A 22,968-nucleotide genomic window follows, 5' to 3' on the forward strand; every position below is an offset into this window, starting at 1 on the left:
CAAAGGCTATAAAATCGCCAATTGGATCTTCAAGATGGATGGTTTCTCCCTAATTAGATTCTGCTGCCTTGTATAAACCAGCTCTGCAGCTCTAGTCCATCCGATAAAGCAAACCATTTCTCATCGGTCAGGTTTACAGATCACGCCCGCGGCGCACACAGCACACGAATCGACCTCCCCTTTCCATCCGCTCTCGGGGCCAAGTTAACAATGTGCTTCTGCCTCCGATAATAATATACCAATAAAAGGACACGTGCGTGACTAAGCTGTGGCCTCATGGCCTGGAGCCCTCCCCAAGAACGTCCCTCCACGCTGAGAACAGGAGTGGAATTAGAGACTGGAAGGGCTCCTGGACGCGCCTTTTGCAGGCTGGTACCTTCTGGAGAAACAGGCTAGAGCAGCATTTCTCAGCGGGGTCTGGGGTCTGCCTGCATCAGAACCCCTGGGGAACGTGTGCTAAGATGCACATTGCTGGGTCCCCTGCCCCCAAAACACACTGATTTAGACCCCCTGGAGGAGGGACCTGGGAATTTACTCTCTAACCAAGAGTCCCTGGTCATTCTGAAACAAGCTAACATTCAAGAACCACACGGCTAAGGCTCGCAAGTGGTACATAAGGGCCACCTGCCATGTGCACGATGCTTTAATTGCTGCCCTACCTGGAAGCAAGGCCAAGGAAATGATGACCTCCCCGCCCACACACACACACACATCACAGAACACCAGTTCCCAGGCTTGTGTCAGGTGCCGGGATCACGGCTGGGCTGCCTGTCAGGTTGTGAGACACATTCCCTCCTGGTCTGGACACCCTTGCAGAGCCGAGGAAAATTGGCCTAGACAGAAAGCAGCAGGATAGTGGCCGGGTGGGAGCTGCAGGCGAAGCCCTCCCAGAGCCCCACCCCCCACGCTCCCGAGAAACTGCCCGAGGCCTGAATCATTTGGACGAGGACAGACAGTGCAGAGGAGGGACTGATGCCCGTGAGGGTGTGGGGAGCTTCGCAAAACTTGTCAAGGCCAAGGGTGGTCCACCGAGGATGCAGAACAGGCTACTGAGCTGCAGAAGACTGAGAGACGGCTGCCTTTGATCTCGAAAGCACTTTTCTTCAAAGAGCTCAAAGCACTCCCCAGACACAGCCTAATCCATTCTTACCCCCATCCTCCACGTTAGATCTTGGTAAGGAACTCAACCAGGGCAACTCCTCTGGCAGATTCCAACTCGGGTCCAAAGTCAGAATCCCCCAGGATATTTTATACGCGCAGACTTGGAGCCCTCACCCCGGACCAAGGCAACGAGGCCCTCCTGGAGTAGGGCCCCAGCATCCCCTACTGGCGAAAGGTCTGAAGTTCCTGCTGCCTCCTGGCAGCATCGTTCTACTTCTGGAGAGCTCAAGTTTTTTTTTTTTTCCAGATCAACATAATTGGGCAGGGTGCTTTCAGTGGCAAAGGAATTCGTAGCTCTGACGGCCAGAAGTTCCTCCTCACGTCAAACCACATCTCCCACGGTAAAATGTAAGGTTCGCCAAGCCTCTGCGTGGTGCACACAGAGAAAAGCGGCTCGGTTGCAATCTGACCCTCTCCTCCTCCGAGGGGAGTGGAGGGAATGCAGTCACTCTGGAGGTGCCGCAGACGAGCTGGGCACCAGCCCAGGGCCCTGCATTCCACCTGGCCCCCACCTCACCCCGCCGGGCCGTGGCTGCTTCTCAGTGGACACGCGCCAGTGTCAAACACGGAACCCAGAGTCTAACTCAGATCTGAGGTTTTCTCAACTTCTGTCCCAAAGGCAAGAGGGTGGGAGGTTGAAGGCCCCCAGGCTTGCCTCTTTCCTCTGCTCCCGACATGCAGGGTCAGAAAATAAAATACACGGCCGGGAGGAAAGGCCTGGAGTTGCTTCTGACACTGCCCTAGAGCCTGGGCCTCCGGGCATCAGCTTCAAGATGTCAAGCCCAAGCACTGCCCCCGCTGCATCCTCCCTCCTAGAGGCTGGAGGTGACCCTGGAGGATGCCGCAGGGGGGCCTTTCTCACTCACTGCAGTGAAACTGTAACCCTGAGGGACACGGCTAGGCTGGGGACCTGGGACCAGGACTCCCCCCAGGTCGGTCGCAAGTCTCTGGGCCCCGTGAGACAGAGAAACGAGGTGTGTGGTTAGGAAAAGGGGGAGGCAGCTGAGGCCACTGCTGCCAATGGCCACGCTGTCAGGTGTTTCAACAGCACGGGGATTTCCTGGTCGGCTGTGCAGCAGAATTTTTACGGCTCTGCCTCACTGGTGTGATCGTAAACTCCTCAAAGACGGGGACTCTGTGCTCCGTTGGCTCAGCTCAGCCTGGCACAGAGTAAGTGCCCGTTACACGGCAGCTACTAGTCACACGCGACTGTAGCCCGGTGCCCAGCCCTCGGCTGTGCACAGCAGTCAAGTCTCGTCGCCCTCTCTGGGACGAGCGCTCATTTCCCAGATGGAGTGACATGTTAGCCCCTGGACTGAACAGCCGGCTCGTGGCGGAGCCCGGGAGATGCGTTGACAGTCAGGGCTCCCCAGACTGCTGCCCGAGTCAAACGATGCCCCAGACCTTCCCTTCTCTCCCTCCACCAGCCAGAGTGTGCCCCTCCTGCAAACAAGCCCAAACCCCCAAACTCGCCTCCTAGATGTCCCAGAATCACTCAGCCTCGTGCTGAGCCATTTGTAAAACCTCCCATCTAACTGTTCTGGATCCCGTTGGGGTTTCAGTTTTTTCTTTGACGTCTACGCTGCAAGGACCTTCAGGGATCCCCTGGTCCAGGAGGAACCTGGAAACAAGATGTGAACAACCTTTTTCTTTCTTTAACAGAAGAGAAGAGAACACAAGAGACTCTAAGAGAAAACCTCAGAGCCTGTCACATGTCACGAGGGTGAACACGTTTCATGAAACTTTTGTCTCAGTTATTCACACACACAAATGTGTGGGAGCTGCAAAGTCAAGCGCGTGTCTTCTGGCCAGTCACAATCAGAAAGTTTGAACAACACCAATCCCGTTCTCGAATGTTGCCGGTAAGGAAACAGATGCACAGAGAGGTAAAGCACATTGCCTGAGGTCACACAGCTGGTCAGTGGCGGTGCCTGGGCAGGACCTCAGGTTGCTCCTGTCTCCTGTTGCAGTGCTCTGCTCGCTACAGGTCTCTGGGAAAAGGACTGCCAGAGAGCTCAGTGAGCCCTGAGCCCACCCGAGTCCCCCGGCCAGAGTGGACTCCATCAGCTGACCTGGGGCAGGGGTAGCTGGCAGGCATATGAACGGAGGATGGGCACAGAAGACTGGAACTCCTGGCTGAGCTAGTTTCGACCATGCAGCTGAGAGTGACCTTGACTTTCAGCTCAAGAACTTTCTAACCATCATTGAATTGGAACCAAAACACGAATGCAGGCCACTTAGAGATGGATGTATGTATGGCCCAAGAGGCTCTGCAGTAAGTCTCTCCCTGCGGAGGTGCAGGCCAGCAGAGGGGCCCCCTGCAGGTAAGATTCTGAGCCCCGAGCTGGGTCACTGCAGCCATTCCAGCCCTCGTCTCCTTAGGAAACAAGGGAGCCGTCCCCTCTGGGGGTGCCCCTGACTTTCACTGTGGCTCCTTGGGGTGAGCAGTGCTGGACTCAGAGAGGGGGGTGGTGAGGGGCAGAAAATAAGCCTCATTTTACACGTGAGAAAATCGAGGCTCAGAGAGGCCAAGAGACCAGAGCAAGGTCACAGAGCTAGCTGGTTGGAGAGCACACACGACTCTGACCCAGAGCTCCTGATTCCCTGGGCCTGCTTCTCACATCCATGCAAGAGGCGCCTGGACATCTTGTTAAAACGCAGAGTCGGTAGGCCTGGGGCGAGGCCTGAGGCTCTGCATTCCCGAGAAGCTTCCAGGTGATTCCATAGACTAGACTTCGACAGCAAAGCTCTACACTGTGTTGTCTGGAAGGATAAAGGGATCCTTATACTTCACCTCCAGCTCTCCACTTCAGCCAGGCAAATCCTCCAAGACTCACAGACATACTTATTTAAAATAGTAATAAATGTTATTATTTTAACGTTCATCGAATACTTACTAAGTGCCCACACTGTTCTAAATGCTGACATGTAATCCTCACAGGTCTATGACACGGGTATCACCGTCCCTATCTTACTCATAAGGAAGCTGCAACTCAGAGAGGTTAAGTAACTTGGCCTAAGCCACACAGCTAGTAGGCAGCAGAACCAAGATTCGGACTCAGCTCTGACTCACAGCTTATTCAGCTAAAGGCTCTATAGCGTATACCCTCAACCCCTCTCTCTCCCAGCCCCGGGAGCCTCACCCCAGAATGCTCTGAACACTCCTCTAGCCCAACCGTGTTCCCTCCAGCACCACACGGCCACGATTGCTCATAATTCAGGGTCCGAAAGGTCCTCTTTCAGACCTGTGTAGAGCCGGTGGGCCTCAGCAAGTTACTTTAGAGTTGATGGGGGGAGGCATGAGACGAAAGGGAGCTCAGGGCGGTGCGTGGACAGCGGTCCGCACGCGTGGTGATCTCTCTCTAAATTAGGGGCTTGTGTGCTTTCTTGTGGTCTCTGTTGGAATCGCTGAGGATTCCTATGGAACACGAGCAAATCTCCGGGTGCAACAAGGGGCCCTGGGAGGACCTCCCCAGGGTGCTTCCCAGCTCGCCCCCCACCCAGCCCGTGTTCTGGCTGAGGCTTCAGGACGGTAAGCTGTCCTGAGTTACGCCGTGGGTCACAACATCGAGCTCCTCGCGGTAACGTTCGTTGACGAGTGTGGACAAGCACAGCGCCCCGCTGGCACACTCGTCCCCGCAGGCCAAGGGACACCCACCTGGCGCGCCCGCACCTGCGGTGCCCGGGGCCTGGCCAACTCGGGCTCGGCTCCCAAGCAGCTTCTTCAGGCCCCAAGCACGTTGCCTGGGCCGGCGTCCTCCAGTACAGGAGGAGTTCTAGAAAGCACTAAGTATCTGGAGAGAGCCTGGGGCCAGGAGGGCAGCAGGAGAAACTTAAGACCATGACGGGAGTGAGACGGCAGGAGGGCCGGGGGCTGGTCCAGAGATGGGGTAGGTCCCATAGGCCGGGGCCTTACCGCCCCGAGGCAGACACAGTGGTTTCTAATGGGTCTCGGACACCAGACCATCTTGCTCTGAGTCCTGGCTCTGCTGCTTCCACACTGTGTGTTCTGGGGGCGTGTTCCTTGCCCTTTCAGTGCCTCGACTTCCCCATTGGTAAATTGTGGATAATGATAAATATCCCAATGGGTTGTGTAGGAATTTAAGATCGCGCCTAGCACGTGGTGAGGGCCTAATACATGTGAGCGAGGGCTTAGAAATAGATACCCGGGGACAGCCACAGGCCGCCCCCGCTCTGGAGGGTGGTCATCAGGTGGCGTCACCGAACAGAAGACAGAAGAGGTGTGTCTGGTTTGCACGCGTCTGTACCGAGGGCGGCTGAGACTGGTACCCACCTTTTCAGGGCGCACTCCAGCTCGTTCTTCTCCTCGTGGGCTTCTAGGAGCTGCGAGAAGATTCTGGTCAGGAAATCCTCAAAGTTGGACAGTAAGTGAGGCTCGTCCTTCTTCAGCTGCAGCCAGAGTTGCTTGACGTCATTTTCACTGTGAGAGAAAAAGGAGCATTAGGGTGGGGGCGTGGACATGAGGCTTCATGGGACACACGGAGGTCCCAGGTGTGACACCGATGGCTAGAGCATCATCATCACCGTCAGTACAGTGACAGCAGGGGCTGACATTTATTGAGCGCTTGCCGCATGCTGGCTGCTTACGCACGTTTGCTCATTTGACCTTCCAGCGAGGCAGGTGCTGCTAACACCCCCGTTTACGGGGGAGGGGGCGGATGAAGAGGGGTGAGGCGAGCGGTCTCAGATCACTCCGCTGGGAAGTGATGAAGCCAGGAGTCATGCCGGCCTCCTAATGGCCACACTCAACAGCTCTGCTTTCTGTCTCCCGCGATGAGCTGGTGGTGCTGAGCACACAGCCGCGGGCCAGGAGCATCTCCAAACACCAGGAGGCAGCGGGAGGACAGGAGCCCCGCGCGTGTGAGGACAGGCGCCGTGGAGCTGGAGCAGCGAGCCTGTCGCCCCAGGAGGGATGCGCCTCACAGCTGAGAGCGAAGGACGTGGCATCTGACGGATGGCAGGAAGCGGTTGTCACCCCAGGGAGTGGAAGGGAAGATGCAGCAGCCCACTGGGGCCCAGAGGCAGCGGGCGTGACAGGAGAAAGCAAGGGAAGGAGCAAGCCTGAGAGATGTGTGTGCACACACGGAGAGATGGGTGGAGAGTCGGGAGGATGGAGCCTGGCAGAGAGGCACAGACACAGACTGGCGTGCCTAGAACCGCTCCCTCCCCAACAGGCACGCTGGCGCTCAGCAGAGGAGACACACGGGCCACGGTCACGGTGATGGGGGTGGGGGCGGGAGGCGGCACACCCATGGACCTGCTCTGCCTCTGGAGAAACTCAACAGTCTACAGCCAGTGATCAGACAGACAGCCAGAGGGGGATCTGATCTCACTCATTAAATTCTAAAACCACTGTGATCTGAAGGCAGCTACAACTAGGGACCCTCAGGATAAAGAATAAAATCCCTTGTGCTGTGTAACAAGCACTATATCTGAGAAATTTTACTCAAAAGTGATACTTGATAGTGCCATGTTAGTAATGTGCCTGGGGTGTAAGTGTTACTCTCTGCGCCCAGCAGAGAAGAGGCCCACCGAGAAATGAACCTGCTTCTGGTCAGTTACCTGATCATCTATCCAATCATCCCTCCTTCCCTCTTTCCTTCCCTTGCTCCATTCCACCCAAACATCCACCAACTCATCTAGACCATCCATCCATCCATCCATCCATCCATCCATCCATCCATCTATCCTCCCATCCATCCATCCACCCATCCACCCTCCCATCCATCCACCCAACAAGTATTTATTATTTGTTGAAAACCTAGCACTGATCTGGATGACATGAGAGATCTAGAAAACGAGAGAAGGGGAGGTAAGGAGACTCCTGTTTCCCAGAATAATTTCCATTTTCCCCCATACAGAACACGCTGTGGCTGTCACTCTACTGGGCTGTAGATACAATGGGGATTGCACAAAGGGTTCCGAGATAAAGGGTCTCTGGGAGGTACCACGATGACTTCCCATCACTGTGGCAGGTTGCCCCTCACAAGGTAAATGCATTATGAAATCAAGATGCACCTTGCTGGCCGAGGTCTGTCTGCTCCCATCCCCTGGGTTCCTGCTGCAGCCTGGCAGAGAACCATTAGGGTGAGAGCCTCCAGTGAGATTTGCAGACCTACCTGATGCTCTTCCAAAGCTACCTGGACCTCCTAGTCGTGGCCACATCACCTCCCGCCAGATTTCTGGAGAAGGGATAAGTCTCTCAACGCTGGATGAAAATTAGGCCAAGGCCGATGAGCTGCCTAATCACTCAGCCAGTCGAAGCACCGGGAAGAGCCGGGAGCCCAGGCGCTCTGTCCACCACTTCTGGACAAAGCCAAGGCCACTCTCTTGGAAGGATACAGGGGTGCAGGGTGAGAAAGGGTTCCGGGTGGTCAGTCCATCCATCTCCCCGCTTCCAGAACAGTACGCAAACCATCTTGGTCGCTGAGATCTTTAAAGACCTCTGAAGTTTTCCAGCCTCCTCTGTTTCCTCATCTGGGGTCCTACAGTCTGGACCGTTCTCCCTCACGCTGCAGCAAAAGCCCACTTCCCTCTTGTTTAACTTCAAGGAGGATGACCGTGGCCGGGCACCATCTCCTGTTTGTGGGTTTTTATCGACCACTCTTGGAACCTTCCCCAGAGCCTTCTCTTCTCCAGGAGCTCTCGTGTTGGCTCGGCCCTGCGCGGGCCTTTGTCTGACGTCCTCAGAGAAACCTCTGGTGAACTCTGATTTGAGAGCCCTGCAGGAGGGTGGCGGTCCAGAAGTGATGGGTGGGCAGAGAGATGCCTGTCTTTCATGACAATCCCTTGGCTCGCCCACACTGCCCTCTCCTGCCCCCTCCTCCAGGACGAGCCTTCCCGGGGTCGTGGGCATGGTCACTGGGCTCCGGTCTCTTGTCCTTGGGGCAGTGAAGCTAGTGTCCCCTCTGGCTTGCCCAGGCTTCTGCCAGCCTGTCTCAACTCTGCCACAACCTAAAAGACGCCGGGAGCTACACATACTTTCCTGGCCCGCATGCTGTGTGAAGGCCCCTCTCTCTTGCTTCCCCTTTATCATTCTCCTCCACAGTCTTCTTCTTCCCAAGCTCCAGACACATCAGCTCCAACCATCAGGCCATTCCCCCCTCACTCATGAAACACACACCCAACCCAAGACCTGGAGACCCCAACACAAAAAGGCAAGGGGCGGAAGTTATTCCATGTTTTTCGGGCGACTCTCTGGTTTCCACTAGCTACAACATCACTTGACTTCATTTCAATTAATGGCAAAGGTCTGGGTTTACATCTACGCGTCTCTTTCTTACAAAACACTTTTTGCAAAAAAGAAAAAAAAAATGGGGGTATGACGTTTGGTTTGAAGTGGCAGCCACCTAAAATTTTCAGCTGAAGGGCTTCCCTGGTGGCACAGTGGTTGAGAGTCTGCCTGCCGATGCAGGGGACGCGGGTTTGTGCCCCGGTCTGGGAAGATCCCACATACCGCGGAGCGGCTGGGACCGTGAGCCATGGCCGCTGAGCCTGCGCGTCCGGAGCCTGTGCTCCGCAATGGGAGACCCACAACAGTGAGAGGCCCGCGTACCGCAAAAAAAAAAAAAATTTTCAGCTGAGTTACTGATCACCCAAGTGATCAGCTGGTAAAAACAGGTTCACCTCCCACCTCGGCTTCCAGAACAGGGCTGCTTCGGCTCAGGGATCTGACGCGCAGACGCTTCCGTGTAAGGTGGCTTTGGCGGGAGCACAGCATGTGGGACGCACTGCGGCCCCAGAGACCCAGCGGAGGTGGAGATGCTGGTGAGCTGATGGTGACAGGAAGCCTTAGGCGGGACGCACCGAAGCCCTCAAGGGTTTCAACCCTTGCACAGCCCTCTGATGGGCGGGCAGCCCTCAGGGAGCAAGGCCAAGCCAAAGACTGTACTGATTGTGGACAGCAGGGGGTGAGGAAGGAGTGTGGGAGATCAGGGGATAGGAGCGTTTCCCTGAAAATAATGCAAAAAGCAGAGGCAGAGCCCTAGACCCTGACGCAGACAGGTCATGGCCAAGGGCAGGCTGCACGGGGCCAGTGGCCCAGCTGGAAGCAGGGACCCAGGGCTGGGCTGAGGGCTTAGTAGGCGTTAAAGTTGGACAGAACAGATGGGGAGGCTGCCCCTAGGCTGGGCTCCATCCCCCAGACCACAGTCACCACTTACTCTTCCCAAACCTTTTGGGCTCCAAGCCTGTCCATCAGCATCTGGAACTGGCCTTCCTCATCTTCGTCCAGGTCACCCAGATCCTCACACCCTCTGGTCTGATACACCTTCTCTTCCTGGAGCTGGGCCAGGTGCTCAGCTCCATCTTCCTCACTCGGCTTCTTCTGGCTGAAGAAGAAGTGACCTGGGGGACGCACGGGCACAAGATCTGGATTAGGCAACACTCGCCCAGGAAGACCTGTGTTTCCTCAGTTGCCAGGAATCGACTGAGGTTCAGCTGAGAGGAGAAAAGGGGAGGCCAGACTCCCTGTAGCCAAGATCCTTGGAGGCCGTGCTCCGGATTTCATGTCTCTGCTACCTGGACGAGATTCTGCCAGAGATGCTAGAATCTGGGAAGGGCAGAGCGCATGGCGGGTACTACGGCACCCTTGTGGTTCTTAATCTAGAATCACCTCTTCATTGATTTCTTCTCTAAACAAGACCTTTCCCCTATCGCACTTGAGCAGCCTGCCTGCCTACGCTCTGTGTTATCACCTAGTCATCCTGGCCGCCAGCATCACTGTGCTTCACATTTACACGAATGTAAATGAATTCAATTGTATGAATTCAATGATAAATTCCTGGAGGTCAGGAAAGGCATCAGATACTTCAAGCAAATACCTGGCACCTTGAAGGAGGCAGATGCATGGTGATTTATCTGACCCATACTTGTTGTAATCAATATCTGATCAGTATTGGATCTGATGGTGTATCTGTTTTTCTTTTTTTTTATCTTGTTCACGCATCTCAGTTGTTTTTCCTCCTGGTCACCTTGAGAACGACTGGTCTATTCCAACCCTTTACAAATTCCTCTGAAAGCTCTTGCCCCTCAACCTGGAGGACTCAGCCACACTCAGGTTGAAACGAGCCGCACAAGCCTCCCACTCCTGTCCACTGGTATCTCGGCAGAAACGGACAGGCTGGAAATCCCGTCTCAGCCCCCTCTTAAGCTGACCTTCCTGCCAGAGCTTCTCCGCTCATTCCTTGCCACTTTCCAGGAGAGGACCTGGCAGTGACAGCGCGGTGGGCACTGAGGAGGCAGTGGTGTGAGCAGCGGAGGTGGACACATGAAAAGAGAGCAAATGACCCAGCCTGGAACCTTCAGGAGGCAGGAAAGCCTGTGCTTCACGGACCCTCGGAGCTGGTGGGGCAGGGATGCCCCTTATGTGGCTTTAGGCCAACCCATACCCTGGGGCCCCAGCGTCCACCAGAACTTACTAAATCCAGTGGTGAACTCCGCTGGGGTCAGAAAGCCATTGTCGTCAGCATCCAGGGCATCAAACACATCCTCCAGGTCCTCCAGGCTGAGGGGCAGCTCCTCATGCAGCCTCTGAAAACGATCCAGACCGGGCTGGTTAACACTGCTCATCACGGACGGCTGCCGAGGGGGGCAGCGCCTTCCGCCCCGCCGACAAAAGCCAGAAGCCAGATTCTGAAGCCTCACCACACTCCTCCTCCTCTGAACATCGGGACATCCACCATCTCTTGGTTGCCTACTCACGTGGTAGGCAACTTGCGGGATGATTGATAAGTAAATATGTGTACATTTATTACTATATTTATATATAATTTATTACATATATGTTTGCATTTAATTCTCACGACAGTTCTTTGAAGTGGGCATTACTATCCCCCTTTTACAGATGAAGCATGATGTTAAATGACCTGTCCATGCCATTAAGTGACACGGCCGGGATCAAATCCAGGTCTGACTTCAAAACTGGCACTGCTCACAGCCATAAAGGACCAGAACTGCATGGGACTGAAGCCCGTTTAGGATAATACCTGCACGACACGATGCGGTCCAGTGGGATAATGGGATAATGAATGTAAAGAATATTGCACAGTACCCGGCACAGGGAAGGCACTCAGTAAAACGTATGAGGGAGGTAGAGAAAGAAAGGGGGGAGCAGAAGGTCCCCACCAAGGCCGCTGACCCACCAAGGTCACTCAGTGAGTGAACGGCACAGCCAGGTTTCACTCTGGTTTCACCTGCTCTGCCCAAGCCCTTCCCTCTGTCCCCCTGTTGCCATGCAGGTGTGGGTCACACTCTCAGAAGCCTTCCCTGATGGAGGCCACTCATGTCCCAGGGCTGCAGTTTCTGTGGACACACACTATGGTCCTTTAGCTCTGAAGGGGAGCTGTACAAGGCCACTGGGTGACACGCACCCGTCATACCAGCCTGCCCCCCACTCCTACTCCCTGCTGGCTCTCAACTACTTCCTGAAAAGACATGAACTGCCACCGCCTTAAGGTATGGATGACAGTATTTGTGTGGGACTTCCCGGGCGGTTCAGTGGTTAAGACTTCGCCTTCCAATGCAGGGGGTGCGGGTTCGATCCCTGGTTGGGGAGCTAAGATCCCACATGCCTCGCGGCCAAAAAAGACCAAAACGTAAAAGAGAAGCAATATTGTAACAAATTCAATAAAGACTTTAAAAAAGGTCCACATCAAAAAAAAAAAAAAACAACTTAAAAAAAAATGAGTATTTGTGTTGTAAAAGGGAGCTGGCCAAGATGGGGTGTGAGGTCACTGGACCTGAGTGCTGGGCTGCCCCAGACCACGCAGGAGAGAAGGGCAGACGCTGATGGCTGAGGAGCAAAGTGGCTGCGCTGTGGCTGCTTCCCTCTGGCCTCTGCCTGAGGCACCGGTGGCCCCAGGCCAACGTTAGTTTGCATCGTTGAAGCAAGTACCCTCTTCTACCCTAATAATCAAAACCTCCCAATGAAGACTCCCCAAGGGAGTTCATTACAGCCCAGCTGACCCTCCCCCATCCTCCCAGCTCCCCGAGGGATGACTGCACAAAATTGCCGCTGTGGAAGTGACTGACAGCTGAAGACAAGGACCACGGGGCCACAGGACGGAAGGTACACGCCCATCTGAACAGTCAAAAAGAGCTGGCAGGTGTGAAAGCCCATAACGTAACTTGCGAGACACTCGGTTTGACCCTCAGGCACCCTTCTAGCTGAGAAGCCATAACGATTAATTTGGCAGGTACTTGCATTAAGAGAGACGATGATGCATTACAACGTGGGGAGACAAGATGATGTGGGAGCCCTTTAGAGTCACTGAATTACATAGGAATGAGGTTTTTAAAAAGGAAGGTAAGTGAGAGCGTGCGCAAGGATTCCAGAAGTGCATCTGCTGAGCAAACAGCAGAATCTCTGTCTTGTCAACAATCCATAAACCAGCTGTGTCAAAGCCAAAGGCAGAGAATGCAGGGCGAGGATGGAGTCAAGTTCGCAAGCAGGAAGTTCATCAGCTCCATCTGATGCTAAAGGCATCACATTGGAGGCAGGGTGAAAACCCAAGATGCCAGTCCTTTCCTTGGGATAATCCTGCCCCCTCGCTACCCTCTGCCTGAATGTGATCTCTAAAATGTGGTCTCTCACACTGTGCTGGACCCAGAAAGGGGCTGAAAGGAGCTGCAGAGTCAGCGAGACCCTCAACTTTCTTCTTGCCCAAAACACCCACACGTGGGCACCCGTACTCTTGCTAGCATCACCCAGGAGAAGCTAGGCCACAGCCCGCCTCAGGCGCCATCCCTGAACCCCACAACACTTCTGACCCCAAGTCCTTCCCATGCTCTAATCCCATTCCTTGTCTCTGTCTCAAACCAGCTTCCTCCTCTTGCTGTCACTGAAGCTGGGGAGGGCAGTATGACATTCTCCAAGTCATCCTCCCTCTTCACGTCCTGCCAAAGTAGTACCGAGGGCTTCTCCAGCCTTCTCTGCAAACTGCACATGCCTGATGCCTCAACCTCTCTTTATTGGCCCTACCTGAAAAATCCTTTAGTCTTAATAACCATAATTACCTCTTATTTATCTTTCTTCTCTGGGCCTGCAGAGCCCTGTAAAACCAACTTATTCTGCTCTTGTCCCCTGGGTACCTAGCGCTGTCTACATTTTTAACTAAAGGAGCCAAGCCTGGTGGAGAGGGACGCGACGATTCATTCCATGGTGCTGGTAACCCATGAAGCTCTGAGATTTCCCTAAAGTCACAGGGGAGGCCAGGCTGGGATAAAGAAGCAATTTCCCCTTCGGGGCTTCCGCGGTCAGCTAAGGGTTCTCCGTGCATCCACGCATCCTTAATTCCTTTCTCTCATTGCTATCCCACCCCTGCCACCAAAAGTCTGCCCGGCCAGCACCACCTGTGCCAGCCTTCCAGAATCCTGCTTCACGGGTGGATCCTGTCTCCCACTCCCGCCTGGAAGAGCAGGTGGGGGGGGAGGGAGTCGGGGAAAAGGCAGGCTCGCCCTCCTCACTCCGTCCACGGCCCAACCAGTGGCTCTTCACGATTCCACGCTCCCTCCAACCGTGGCCTCCCTCCACCGCCTTCCTGTTCACTCTAAATTCCTGCTTCCTCTGAACTCTGAATTCCTGCATCACTTCCTCAGGAAGGCTCTGCAGGCCCCGGCCTAGACCAGCGATCCAGACGCGCCCCCAAACACATTTCTTTCGTTCATAAGTCTCACCTCACTTTGTACTTTACATACTGATGGACGCGATTAGTGGATGAATGTCTGCTCCTTCAGTGGCCTGTAAGCTCTGGGAAGAGGGACCCCGTTCACTTTTGCTCACTGTCATGGCCCCAGGATCTAGCCCAATGCTGACAACCAGGTGGTATTTAGATACTTGTTGAACAAGTGAATCAATAAACGAGTGACTACGAGTGACAGCAGGCGGTCCTGAGCTCCTCTCCACGGAGCACTGGTCTAGGCCCCATCCACTCTAGATCCTGACCAGCCCCCGTCCCCCACCCAGGGATGCTCGGCGAGGTCTTATAAACTGGGGCATGGAACAGGAAACAGTCCTGCAGGAGCCATGCTGAGGGCGCAGGCTCCCAGAGCCAGGGGAAAACGCTGTCTCCCGCTACAGCCCAGCTGGACCCTCTACCTTCCTGGTCACCAGCCCGCAACATGCCTCGTGCAGCTTAAAGCCAAGGGTTGCACAGCTTCAAATGCATCTAAGGGAAATGCTCATTACAGAGAAAACCAGGAGATCCACCTTTACAGCCAGATTAATCTCTCCCTCTTTCCAGGCTCCCAAAGCCTCCTGTTCAGACCCTTCTCCCAGCACCAAACACTCTCTTCCCTGCGGTAGAGCCCAGAAGCACCAGACATCTTCAGGATGGGACTGTGAGGTCCAGAGGCGGGATCTCCCTTGATTCTGCCTGGTGCCTTGATGTGCTTGGTTCAGGCTGACGGCTGGGTGCAGACGGGAGTCTCAGCCTCCGTGCTGTTGACATCTCGGGATGAATTCTTTGTTGGAGAGGGAGGTGGGGGAGGAGCTGTCCCGTGCTTTACGGGACATTTAGCAGCGTCTCCGGACATCACTTAATAGATGCCCGTAGCATCTCCCTCTCCAGTCATTTCAATCAAGAATGTCCCTAGACATGGCCAAATGTCCTCTAAGAAGCCAAACTGCCCTCGCTCACGTAGACTGGACACAAACAAGAGCAGCACCAACTAGAGACGAACAGAAGGGACCGTCTCCAGCAGAAATGCCCCTTCTTGATCTCTGAGGCAGACAGATGACTTGCACTTGACCTCCCAGTACGACAGTGCAGCCGCTGCGGAAACAGTGTGGGTCCCTCAAAATATTAAAAATAGAATTGCCATATGACCCAGCAACCCCACTTTGGGGTCTATACCCCGAAGAACTGAAAGCAGGGACTCCAAGAGCATTTGAACGTCCCTCTCCACAGCAACGTGATTCACACCCAAGGGTGTGAACCAACCCAAGTGCCCATCGACGGCCGAATGGATAAACAAAATGTGGTAAACAGATAAAATGGAATCTTATCCAGCCCTAAAAAGAGAGGAAATTCTGACATGTGCCACCATGTGGAATCTTGAAGACATTTTGCTAAGTGAAATAAGGCAGTCACCAAAGGACGGATACTGTCTGATTCTACTTAGGCGGGGTCCCCAGAGGAGCTATATCCATAGAGACAGAAAGTAGGATGGTAGTCCTGGGGGATGGTCAGTGTTTAATGGGGACAGAGCTTCTATTGTGCAAAATAAGGAGAGTTCTGGTGAGGGTTACACAACAATGTGAAGGTATTGAAAAGCACTGAAATAGTCACTTAAAAATGGTTCAGATGGGGAATTCTGTGACGTGTATTTTACCACGATTTGGAAACATCACAGAGTGGAGGACACTAGGAATTGTGATAAGACTCGGGGTATAAGTCCCCCCACCCCCATGGCACACACACACACACACACACACACACACACAGGGAGCGCTTATGGAGAGATTTCCAGGTCCCAGCTCGGGGCTAAGTGCGCTGCGTGTACACGCGCCTGAGTCTCTTCTAACGCTGGGAGTTAGTTATAAATAATTCACAGATGAGGGGCTACAGCTTAGAGCGCTTAAGAGACTTACACAAATGCACACGGCTAGTAAGTGGCAGATTCAGGATTAAAACTCAGGGCAATGCACCACAGAATTCCTTAAGCGTCTCTTTGTTCGCCTAAATCAGGCGTCAACTAGCAGCCCCTGTAAAGGCCAGGCCGTGCGTATTTGAGGCTTTGCAGCCCTTTGTCACAGCTTCCCAAGTCCGTGCTGTAACTTGGAATCCGCCGTGGATGGTATGAGAAGGAAAGAGCCCGGCTGCGTTCCAATTACACGGCACTCACAGAAACAGCGAGCGAGCCAGGTTTGGCTGGCTGGCCAACTCCTAGATGGTTCTTCACAGTTTGGCTAATCCAGGAATTCCAGGCAGTGTTGCAGGGTGGGTACTTGGCGTTGGTAATAACCATTACACTCCTCTAAGAAATCAGAGGAACAGGGTTTAGGAGGCTGCTGGTGTCTTCAGAGATCTCCTGCCCGACCTGTCCCCATCTCCCTCTCCCAACTGGAGGGGTCCCTTCACGCCCTCTCCAGCCTGGTCCTCCCGTGTCCCTCTGCCTCTCACTAGGGACCCTCCGGCTCACGACTGTGTTCTCTAGGGGACCCCTCCCTGCAAAGCAATCTTCACCCCAGTTCTGCCTGGAATGATCTCCATGGGACACACAGAGGGGTTTATTGTGGAGGAGGGAGTGAGGTCTGGGGGGCCACGGGTGGAGTTGAAGACCCTCCAACTCCTGCCTAAACTCTGCGCTCACAGGTCAGTATCATCCATCCAACGTCCCGTAGCAGGACCTGCTCATGCGCAACCCGAGCTCCGGGCGGCTTGCATCCTGGCCTCGGCCGGGGGACCTGCTCCTTTCCGTCTGTGGTCCTGCTCTGTCAGGGTGTCTGTTTGCTCACGGCTGCTGCTCTCCGATCACCTCTCAGATGCCTGGGTTTCCCCACCTCTCGGATGGCTGGGAGCCTGTCTCAACCCCTGCAGGTGGAGTTCTTCCGTTACTCAGGAGAAAGAAGAATGGGGGCACGAGGGGAGCAGCCTTGCCCCTCCCCCTCCCTCAAAGGATGGCAACTGTGTGCGGTTTTGTGCCAGCTCCCCTCGCCCGCCGGCCCCTCCTGCCCGGGCTCCCCACCCCGACCCAGCCACTCTCCGCCTTAACAGGCCTTTCCCGGCATCTGGATCTGGGTGTGCGTGCGTGCTGTGAGCTCTTCTCCAGGTCCCGAGAGGCTGTGCTGGGAGCCGAGGGTGAGAAAGGGGGTGGTGACCAGGACCCAGGGGCAGCCACCGGCTGCCGTGGTACGTGCAGGGGTGACAGCAGCAGGCAGATGTCCTCAGTCCTGCCAGGAGAACCAAGGGCGCGTGGACCTCACGGGGAACCCAGGGTGGACAACAAGAGGGTGACTTTCTTCCCAAATCTCCTTCCAGCCCATCCTCCTCCAGACGTGACCGTGAAAGCGGCAGAGAGGCGGCTCTTCGATGACGCGTTTTGTTCTCTCGTGATATCATTCTCTCAGCTAGAAGAGCTGAACTTTTCAAATGCTTCGCTGTCCACAGGCACGCAGAAAGTTCAGGAAACCGCAGCCGGCAGAGCTGAATGCCACGGACCCAGCAGACTGGCTGGTGGGAGGCCCCGCCCTCCTCCTGCTGTCTGCACCAGGGGTGAGGCCGGAGGGAGCAAGGCTGCTGTGGCGTCTCTGGGATCTGGTGCTTCTGACTTCATGCCGGGCCCAACGCAAATGATTTCAACAATTGACACTTTACGGTTTGAACTCACCGTGCCTCTCCCGGCCTTCATTAAAGAGAGGGCTTCGGCGCAGGTTAATGGGGGTATATTCAGTGAGAGTGCTGAGTTGCACTGTGCATGTGACCCACGGTTGACCCTCAATAAAAGAGAATTCCCTTTTCTTTCTTTCTAGAAGGAGAAGCACAAATGAAACATGCCATTAAAACCACTCCTACAAGCACCATGGCCACAGGCCTGTGAAGGACAACTATGAATTCCCAGGCTGGGGTTGTCAAGGTTTTCTCAAAACACACCTAGGCTGGACTTCTAGGTGGGGTGAGGCTTTGGGGATGAGTATCAGTGGCAGAAATTTACCAGGTGTCAATTGCTGAAAACCAGAGAGGCCCAGGCTCTCTTGTGGGCTAAGGTACCACTGTTCCCAGGTCTTTCCCCTCAAATCCTGAAGCACCTACTGGACGGGGGAGAGCCTGGGAGAAGCCAGAATATTCCACCCCGTGGGCTGGTGGGAGAAAGGCCTGCGGTGCTCCATCCAGGTCACAGGCCTCCGGGCCGCGAGGCTCACACAGCGAGTGGAGGCGGGACGGATACGAACGAGGGTCTGCATTTCATGGCCCAACTTCAGCGTACTCTGAAAAACCAGCCTTAAGGAAACCTGGGCTTCCCTGGTGGAGCAGTGGTTGAGAGTCCGCCTGCCGATGCAGGGGACGCCGGTTCGTGCCCCGGTCCGGGAAGATCCCACGTGCCGCGGAGCGGCTGGTCCCGTGAGCCATGGCCGCTGAGCCTGCGCATCCGGAGCCTGTGCTCCGCAACGGGAGAGGCCACAACAGTGAGAGGCCCGCGTACCGCAAAAAAAAAAAGAAAGAAAAGAAAACCTGCCCATCGCGAGTCTTCCCCCCCTTTGTGCAGCTGTGTGTCCCTCCCCAAAATGCCCCTGACGTACGAGTGATGGGAGGGCGGTGTGGAGAGAGGCTGTCAGAGCTCCAGTGTAGCCCGCGCTTCCTTTATTCTCGGGGTGAAATCACGACTGCAGCATGAGAGACTTAAGGAAGACACTGGGAAGGCACCAGACCAGGGGTGGGCAAACCACACCCCACCCAGTAAATGGGACCCAGTGCCTGTTTCTGTATAGCCAGAGAGCTAAGAATTGCTTTTCCATTTTTAAATGGTTGAAAACAGTATCAAAAGGAGAATAATGTTTGGTGACACATGAAAATGACATACAATGTACACTTCAGTGTAGGTAAGTAAAGCTGTTTGGGAACAGGTCACGCTCTGCTGTTTCCACACTGCCTGTGGCTGCTAGCGCTGCTGTAACCAAGCAGGACCTTACGGGGCCTTCGCGGGACAGACGCCTCCCCATACCCTCTGCTTTAGCTCCTCTCTGGAGGGCCTGGATAATAGTATCTGATGCACATTTCCTGAGTTGTTTTCCAGATGCTAAAACCACCCCCAAACGGAAGACATTAACTACTTGATGACCACAAGCACACAGTCCCCAGGCCTCCTGGAGCCTAAGGATTGATCGTGTGAACCCCTGTGACACCGCCCTGGTACCACCACCAACCAGAGAACTGTGCACGAGCTGATCACATACCCCGGGACTCCCCTCTCTCACCTGGCCTTTAAAAATGATCTGCTGAAAACCATTGAGGAGTTCAGGTGTTTTTTTGTTTTTTTTTTTACTGTGGACCATTTTTGAAGTCTTTATTGAATTTGTCACAATGTTGCTTCTGCCTTATGTTTTGGTTTCTTGGCCCTGAGGCATGTGGGACCTTAGCTCCCTGACCAGGGATCAAACTTGCACCCCCTGCATTGGAAGGTGAAGTCTTAACCACTGAACCGCCAGGGAAGTCTGAAGGAGTTTGGGTGTTTTGAGCACTAGCTGCCCCGGACTCCTTGTTTGGCGCCTGCAATAAACACTGTCCTTTCTTTCACCGCAATCTGGGGTCAGTAGATGGGCTTTACTGTGCATGGGCGAACAGATCCAAGTTTGGTTCGGTGACACCGGGACAGAGCTGACTGAGAGTCGTGGCACCTCGTGGGAGTGGCTTGTGCACAGCTCAGAGCTGTGTTGTAAAGCAACAAGTCAGTGCCTTTCCACCTTTGTTCCAGAAGGTTCTTCTCCGTGTCTCACTTAAGTTTCTTATATTGCTGCCACCATTTTCCACAATTCTGGGGAGTTACTGACTCAGAGAAAATAGCCCCCGAGCCTGACACCAAGTGAAGGCCAGAAAAAGAATGAACCCAGGAGATCTAGCTCCCAGGAGAGTTTAGGCCGATGTCTCCTTCCAGGACAGAGTTGACGGCACCTTTTCTGTTAAAGACGTCACCTCGGGGCTTCCTGGGTGGCGCAGTGGTTGAGAATCTGCCTGCCAATGCAGGGGACACGGGTTCGAGCCCTGGTCTGGGAAGATCCCACATGCCGCGGAGCGGCTGGGCCCGTGAGCCACAACTACTGAGCCTGTGTGTCTGGAGCCTGTGCTCCGCAACGGGAGAGGCTGTGACAGTGAGAGGCCCACGCAATGCGATGAAGAGTGGCCCCTGCTCTCTGCAACTGGAGAAAGCCCTCACACAGAAACGAAGACCCAACACAGCCAAAAATAAATAAATTTATAAAAAAATAAAGACGTCACCTCCCGTGGGGCAGGCCCCAGCCCAAGAAAGGGAGACCCATGCATTCCAGGTGGCATTCCAGGTGGGCAGGTGCAACCCGGGACCCTCTTACCTGCATATCCCTCCTGGTGATGAAGCCCTTGCCCTCGGCATCACAGGTCTGGAAGAACTCCTGTGCCTTCCTCAGCATGGTCAGCTGTGCCGGTGCCAGCTCCTGGGTCCCCTCACGTGGCAGGTCGTCCAGGGAGCCCAGGCAGGCCCCGCTCCCCTGGTGCCCCCAGCCAGGTCCCCGGGGTCTGGAGACCACTCTCCTGTCGGGCGTGGCCATCCAGATCTGTCAATTTCTTCGAGTCGTTTCAGAACCTGAAGGTGGAAGATGAGAGAGAGGAGTGGGCATGGTAGGGATGGAGGAAGGCTGGATGGAGGAAGGCTGGAAAAGGATGAGAGGGGATGGGAGGGAAGCAGAGGACCGCTCACCAGTGCCCGTTTCTCTCTTCATCAGCACAAGCTCGGAACAAGGGGAAATGTGCCCTGATCATTAACAGATCAGCCAGCCCATCAAAGAGAGCAGAGAAGAAGAGGGAAAGGAAAACAGACATTTCCAGCTTGAAAGGCGGTGGCCAGAGAATTTCTCCCGATCTAAATCAACGGCAAGAACACAGATGCTGATAGATCAGCTTCCATTTCTGGAGTGTTTACTTGGAGGCAGACACCACACCATGGTCTCTATATACATTTTCCCATTTCCTCGCCCTCTAATGGTGGATTTCAGTCATGGTGACCGGCAGTGGAGGAAGGTCTTTGGGGTTGGGTTCCTCCTCTATAGCCCTCAAAATAGAGTGCATGGCAATCCACTACTACTGACCAGCCGTGTGAGCTTAAGTGAGCCCCAAAGCCATTCTGGGCCTGGGAATTAGTAAACCTGATGTCTCCGTTCTAGGTCTGACTTTCTCTGGCTCCCAGCTTCCCCGGCCCATGTCACAGGCGATGCATGGCATGAAAGAGGCAATCTCACGGTTCTAAAGAGGTCGGCTATGAGCACTAGGAGAGAGGCACCTCCTCTCATTTGATTTTAACCCCAGGTATCAGCCCAAAGGTGGTGTAAAGTCAGTGCTCATTGATTCCCTGTTGAATGAAGGAAGACGGCTCTTTCGTAGATTCTTTGCAGGGATACCTGAAACCATTGGTATTTCAGTCAGGAAGCTCTTTATATGGGATTTTCATCTCATAAAGAGTAAGTCCAGACTTCTGTTTCCAGAAAAGATGGAATAACAGGGACTAGATTTACCCTCCCAGTTGAAATAACCCAAAATCCAGATTATATATATATATATTTATTTATTATTATTATTTTAATGGTTTTCCAGACGCTGGATATCAGGCAATGAAGGATAGTGACCAGCAGGGCTGGGACTAGGGTGAGTGGAGGGAGGCCCCTGAAGTATCAGATTAAGAGGCGTTGAGTCTCAGGTCTTGACCCTGTACCCCCACTCTTGAGAACGTCTTCTTAAGGTGCAAGGAGAGGATTCCACTCTCGAAGCTGTGTATCTGAGAGTGACTAGCTTTTTAAATTTTGCTCCCAAAGGGCCCACACTTGCCTCCCTCTAGTCTAAGCCTTGTTCCTGAGAGATGGGAAACAAATGAAATATGCCCTATTATTGCCTAAAGAGTTTTCAGTTCATGGCACAGGAAGGGGAAACCCAGGTGGAGCCTGACAGACACCCTAAATTGAGGAACCCCAACTATATGCTGCCTAAAAGAAATGTACTTTAGCATAAAGACCAAATAGGGGACTTCCCTGATGGCGCAGTGGTTAGGAATCCGCTTGCCTATGCAGGGGACACGGGTTTGAGCCCTGGTCTGGGAAGATCCCACATGCCGAGGAGTAACTAAGCCCATGCACCACACTATTGAGCCTGCACTCTAGAGCTCGCGAGCCACAACTACTGAAGCCCGCGCACCTAGAGCCCGTGCTCTACAACAAGAGAAGCCACCGCAATGAGAAGCCCGTGAACCAAAACAAAGAGCAGCCCCCACTTGCTGCAACTAGAGAAAGCCCGTGCACAGCAACGAAGACCCAAACGCAGCCAAAAGTAAATAAATAAATAAACAAATTTATATTAAAAAAAAGACACAAATAGGTTAAAAGTAAAAGACTGAAAAAATATATAGCATGTTAACACTAGTCAAGGGAAAGCTGCATATTAATAGCAGGCAAAGTAGATTCTATAGAACAAAGAATATTAATGGAGATAAAGTCATTTCATAATGATAAAGAGGGCGATTCATCAATAGGATAAAACAATCTAAACACATATGCGCCTAACAACAGGTGCAAAACGCAAATGCATGAAACAAAAACTGATAGAACTTCAAGGAGAACTAGACAAATCCACAGTCACATTCAGATTTCATTATCCCTCTATCAATAATTAATAAAACAAGAAGACAGAAATCAGTAAGGATACAGAAGACTTGAACAAAACTGTCAACTATATTGACCTACTTGACATTTATAGAACAATCCACCCAACAAAACCTGAACACACTTTCAAGTGCACATGGAACATTTACCAAGACAGTCCATATTCTGGTCCACAAAACAAGTTCCAATAAATTTAAAAGGATTTAGTCATACAAAGTATGTACTCTGACCACAATGGAATTATGTTAGAACCAATAACAGAAAGACCTCTGGAAAATCTCCAAATGTGGAAACTATGTAACATACTTCTAGAAACCCATGGCTCAAAGGAGAAATGAAAATGGAATTTAAGAATAATTTGAACTAAATGAAAATAGAAGTACAATATTTCAAATTTTGTAGCATATTGCTAAAGCAGTGCTCAGGAAAAAATTTATAGCCCTAAACAA

General features: G+C 53.4%; 1 protein-coding gene across 4 annotated transcripts in view; it reads right to left on the reverse strand.

The window, feature by feature from the left end:
* CRACR2A (calcium release activated channel regulator 2A) overlaps nucleotides 1-22,968 on the reverse strand; it is a 123,562-nt gene that overhangs the window by 58,459 nt on the left and 42,135 nt on the right. For all 4 annotated transcript variants that reach the window (XR_004476443.2, XM_004279012.4, XM_033404260.2 and 1 more), the window contains exons 3-6: nucleotides 20,207-20,457; nucleotides 10,602-10,713; nucleotides 9,345-9,528; nucleotides 5,456-5,602 (exon numbers count right to left, since the gene is read on the reverse strand). Coding sequence is in view for 3 of the 4 variants with exons in the window: in XM_004279012.4 (XP_004279060.1) it covers nucleotides 5,456-5,602; nucleotides 9,345-9,528; nucleotides 10,602-10,713; nucleotides 20,207-20,422 (659 nt within the window). In the remaining variant the exon portion in view is untranslated. The remainder of the gene's footprint in view (nucleotides 1-5,455; nucleotides 5,603-9,344; nucleotides 9,529-10,601; nucleotides 10,714-20,206; nucleotides 20,458-22,968) is intronic.

The sequence above is a fragment of the Orcinus orca genome, chromosome 11, assembly GCF_937001465.1.
Source record: "Orcinus orca chromosome 11, mOrcOrc1.1, whole genome shotgun sequence".
Lineage (NCBI taxonomy): Eukaryota > Metazoa > Chordata > Mammalia > Artiodactyla > Delphinidae > Orcinus > Orcinus orca.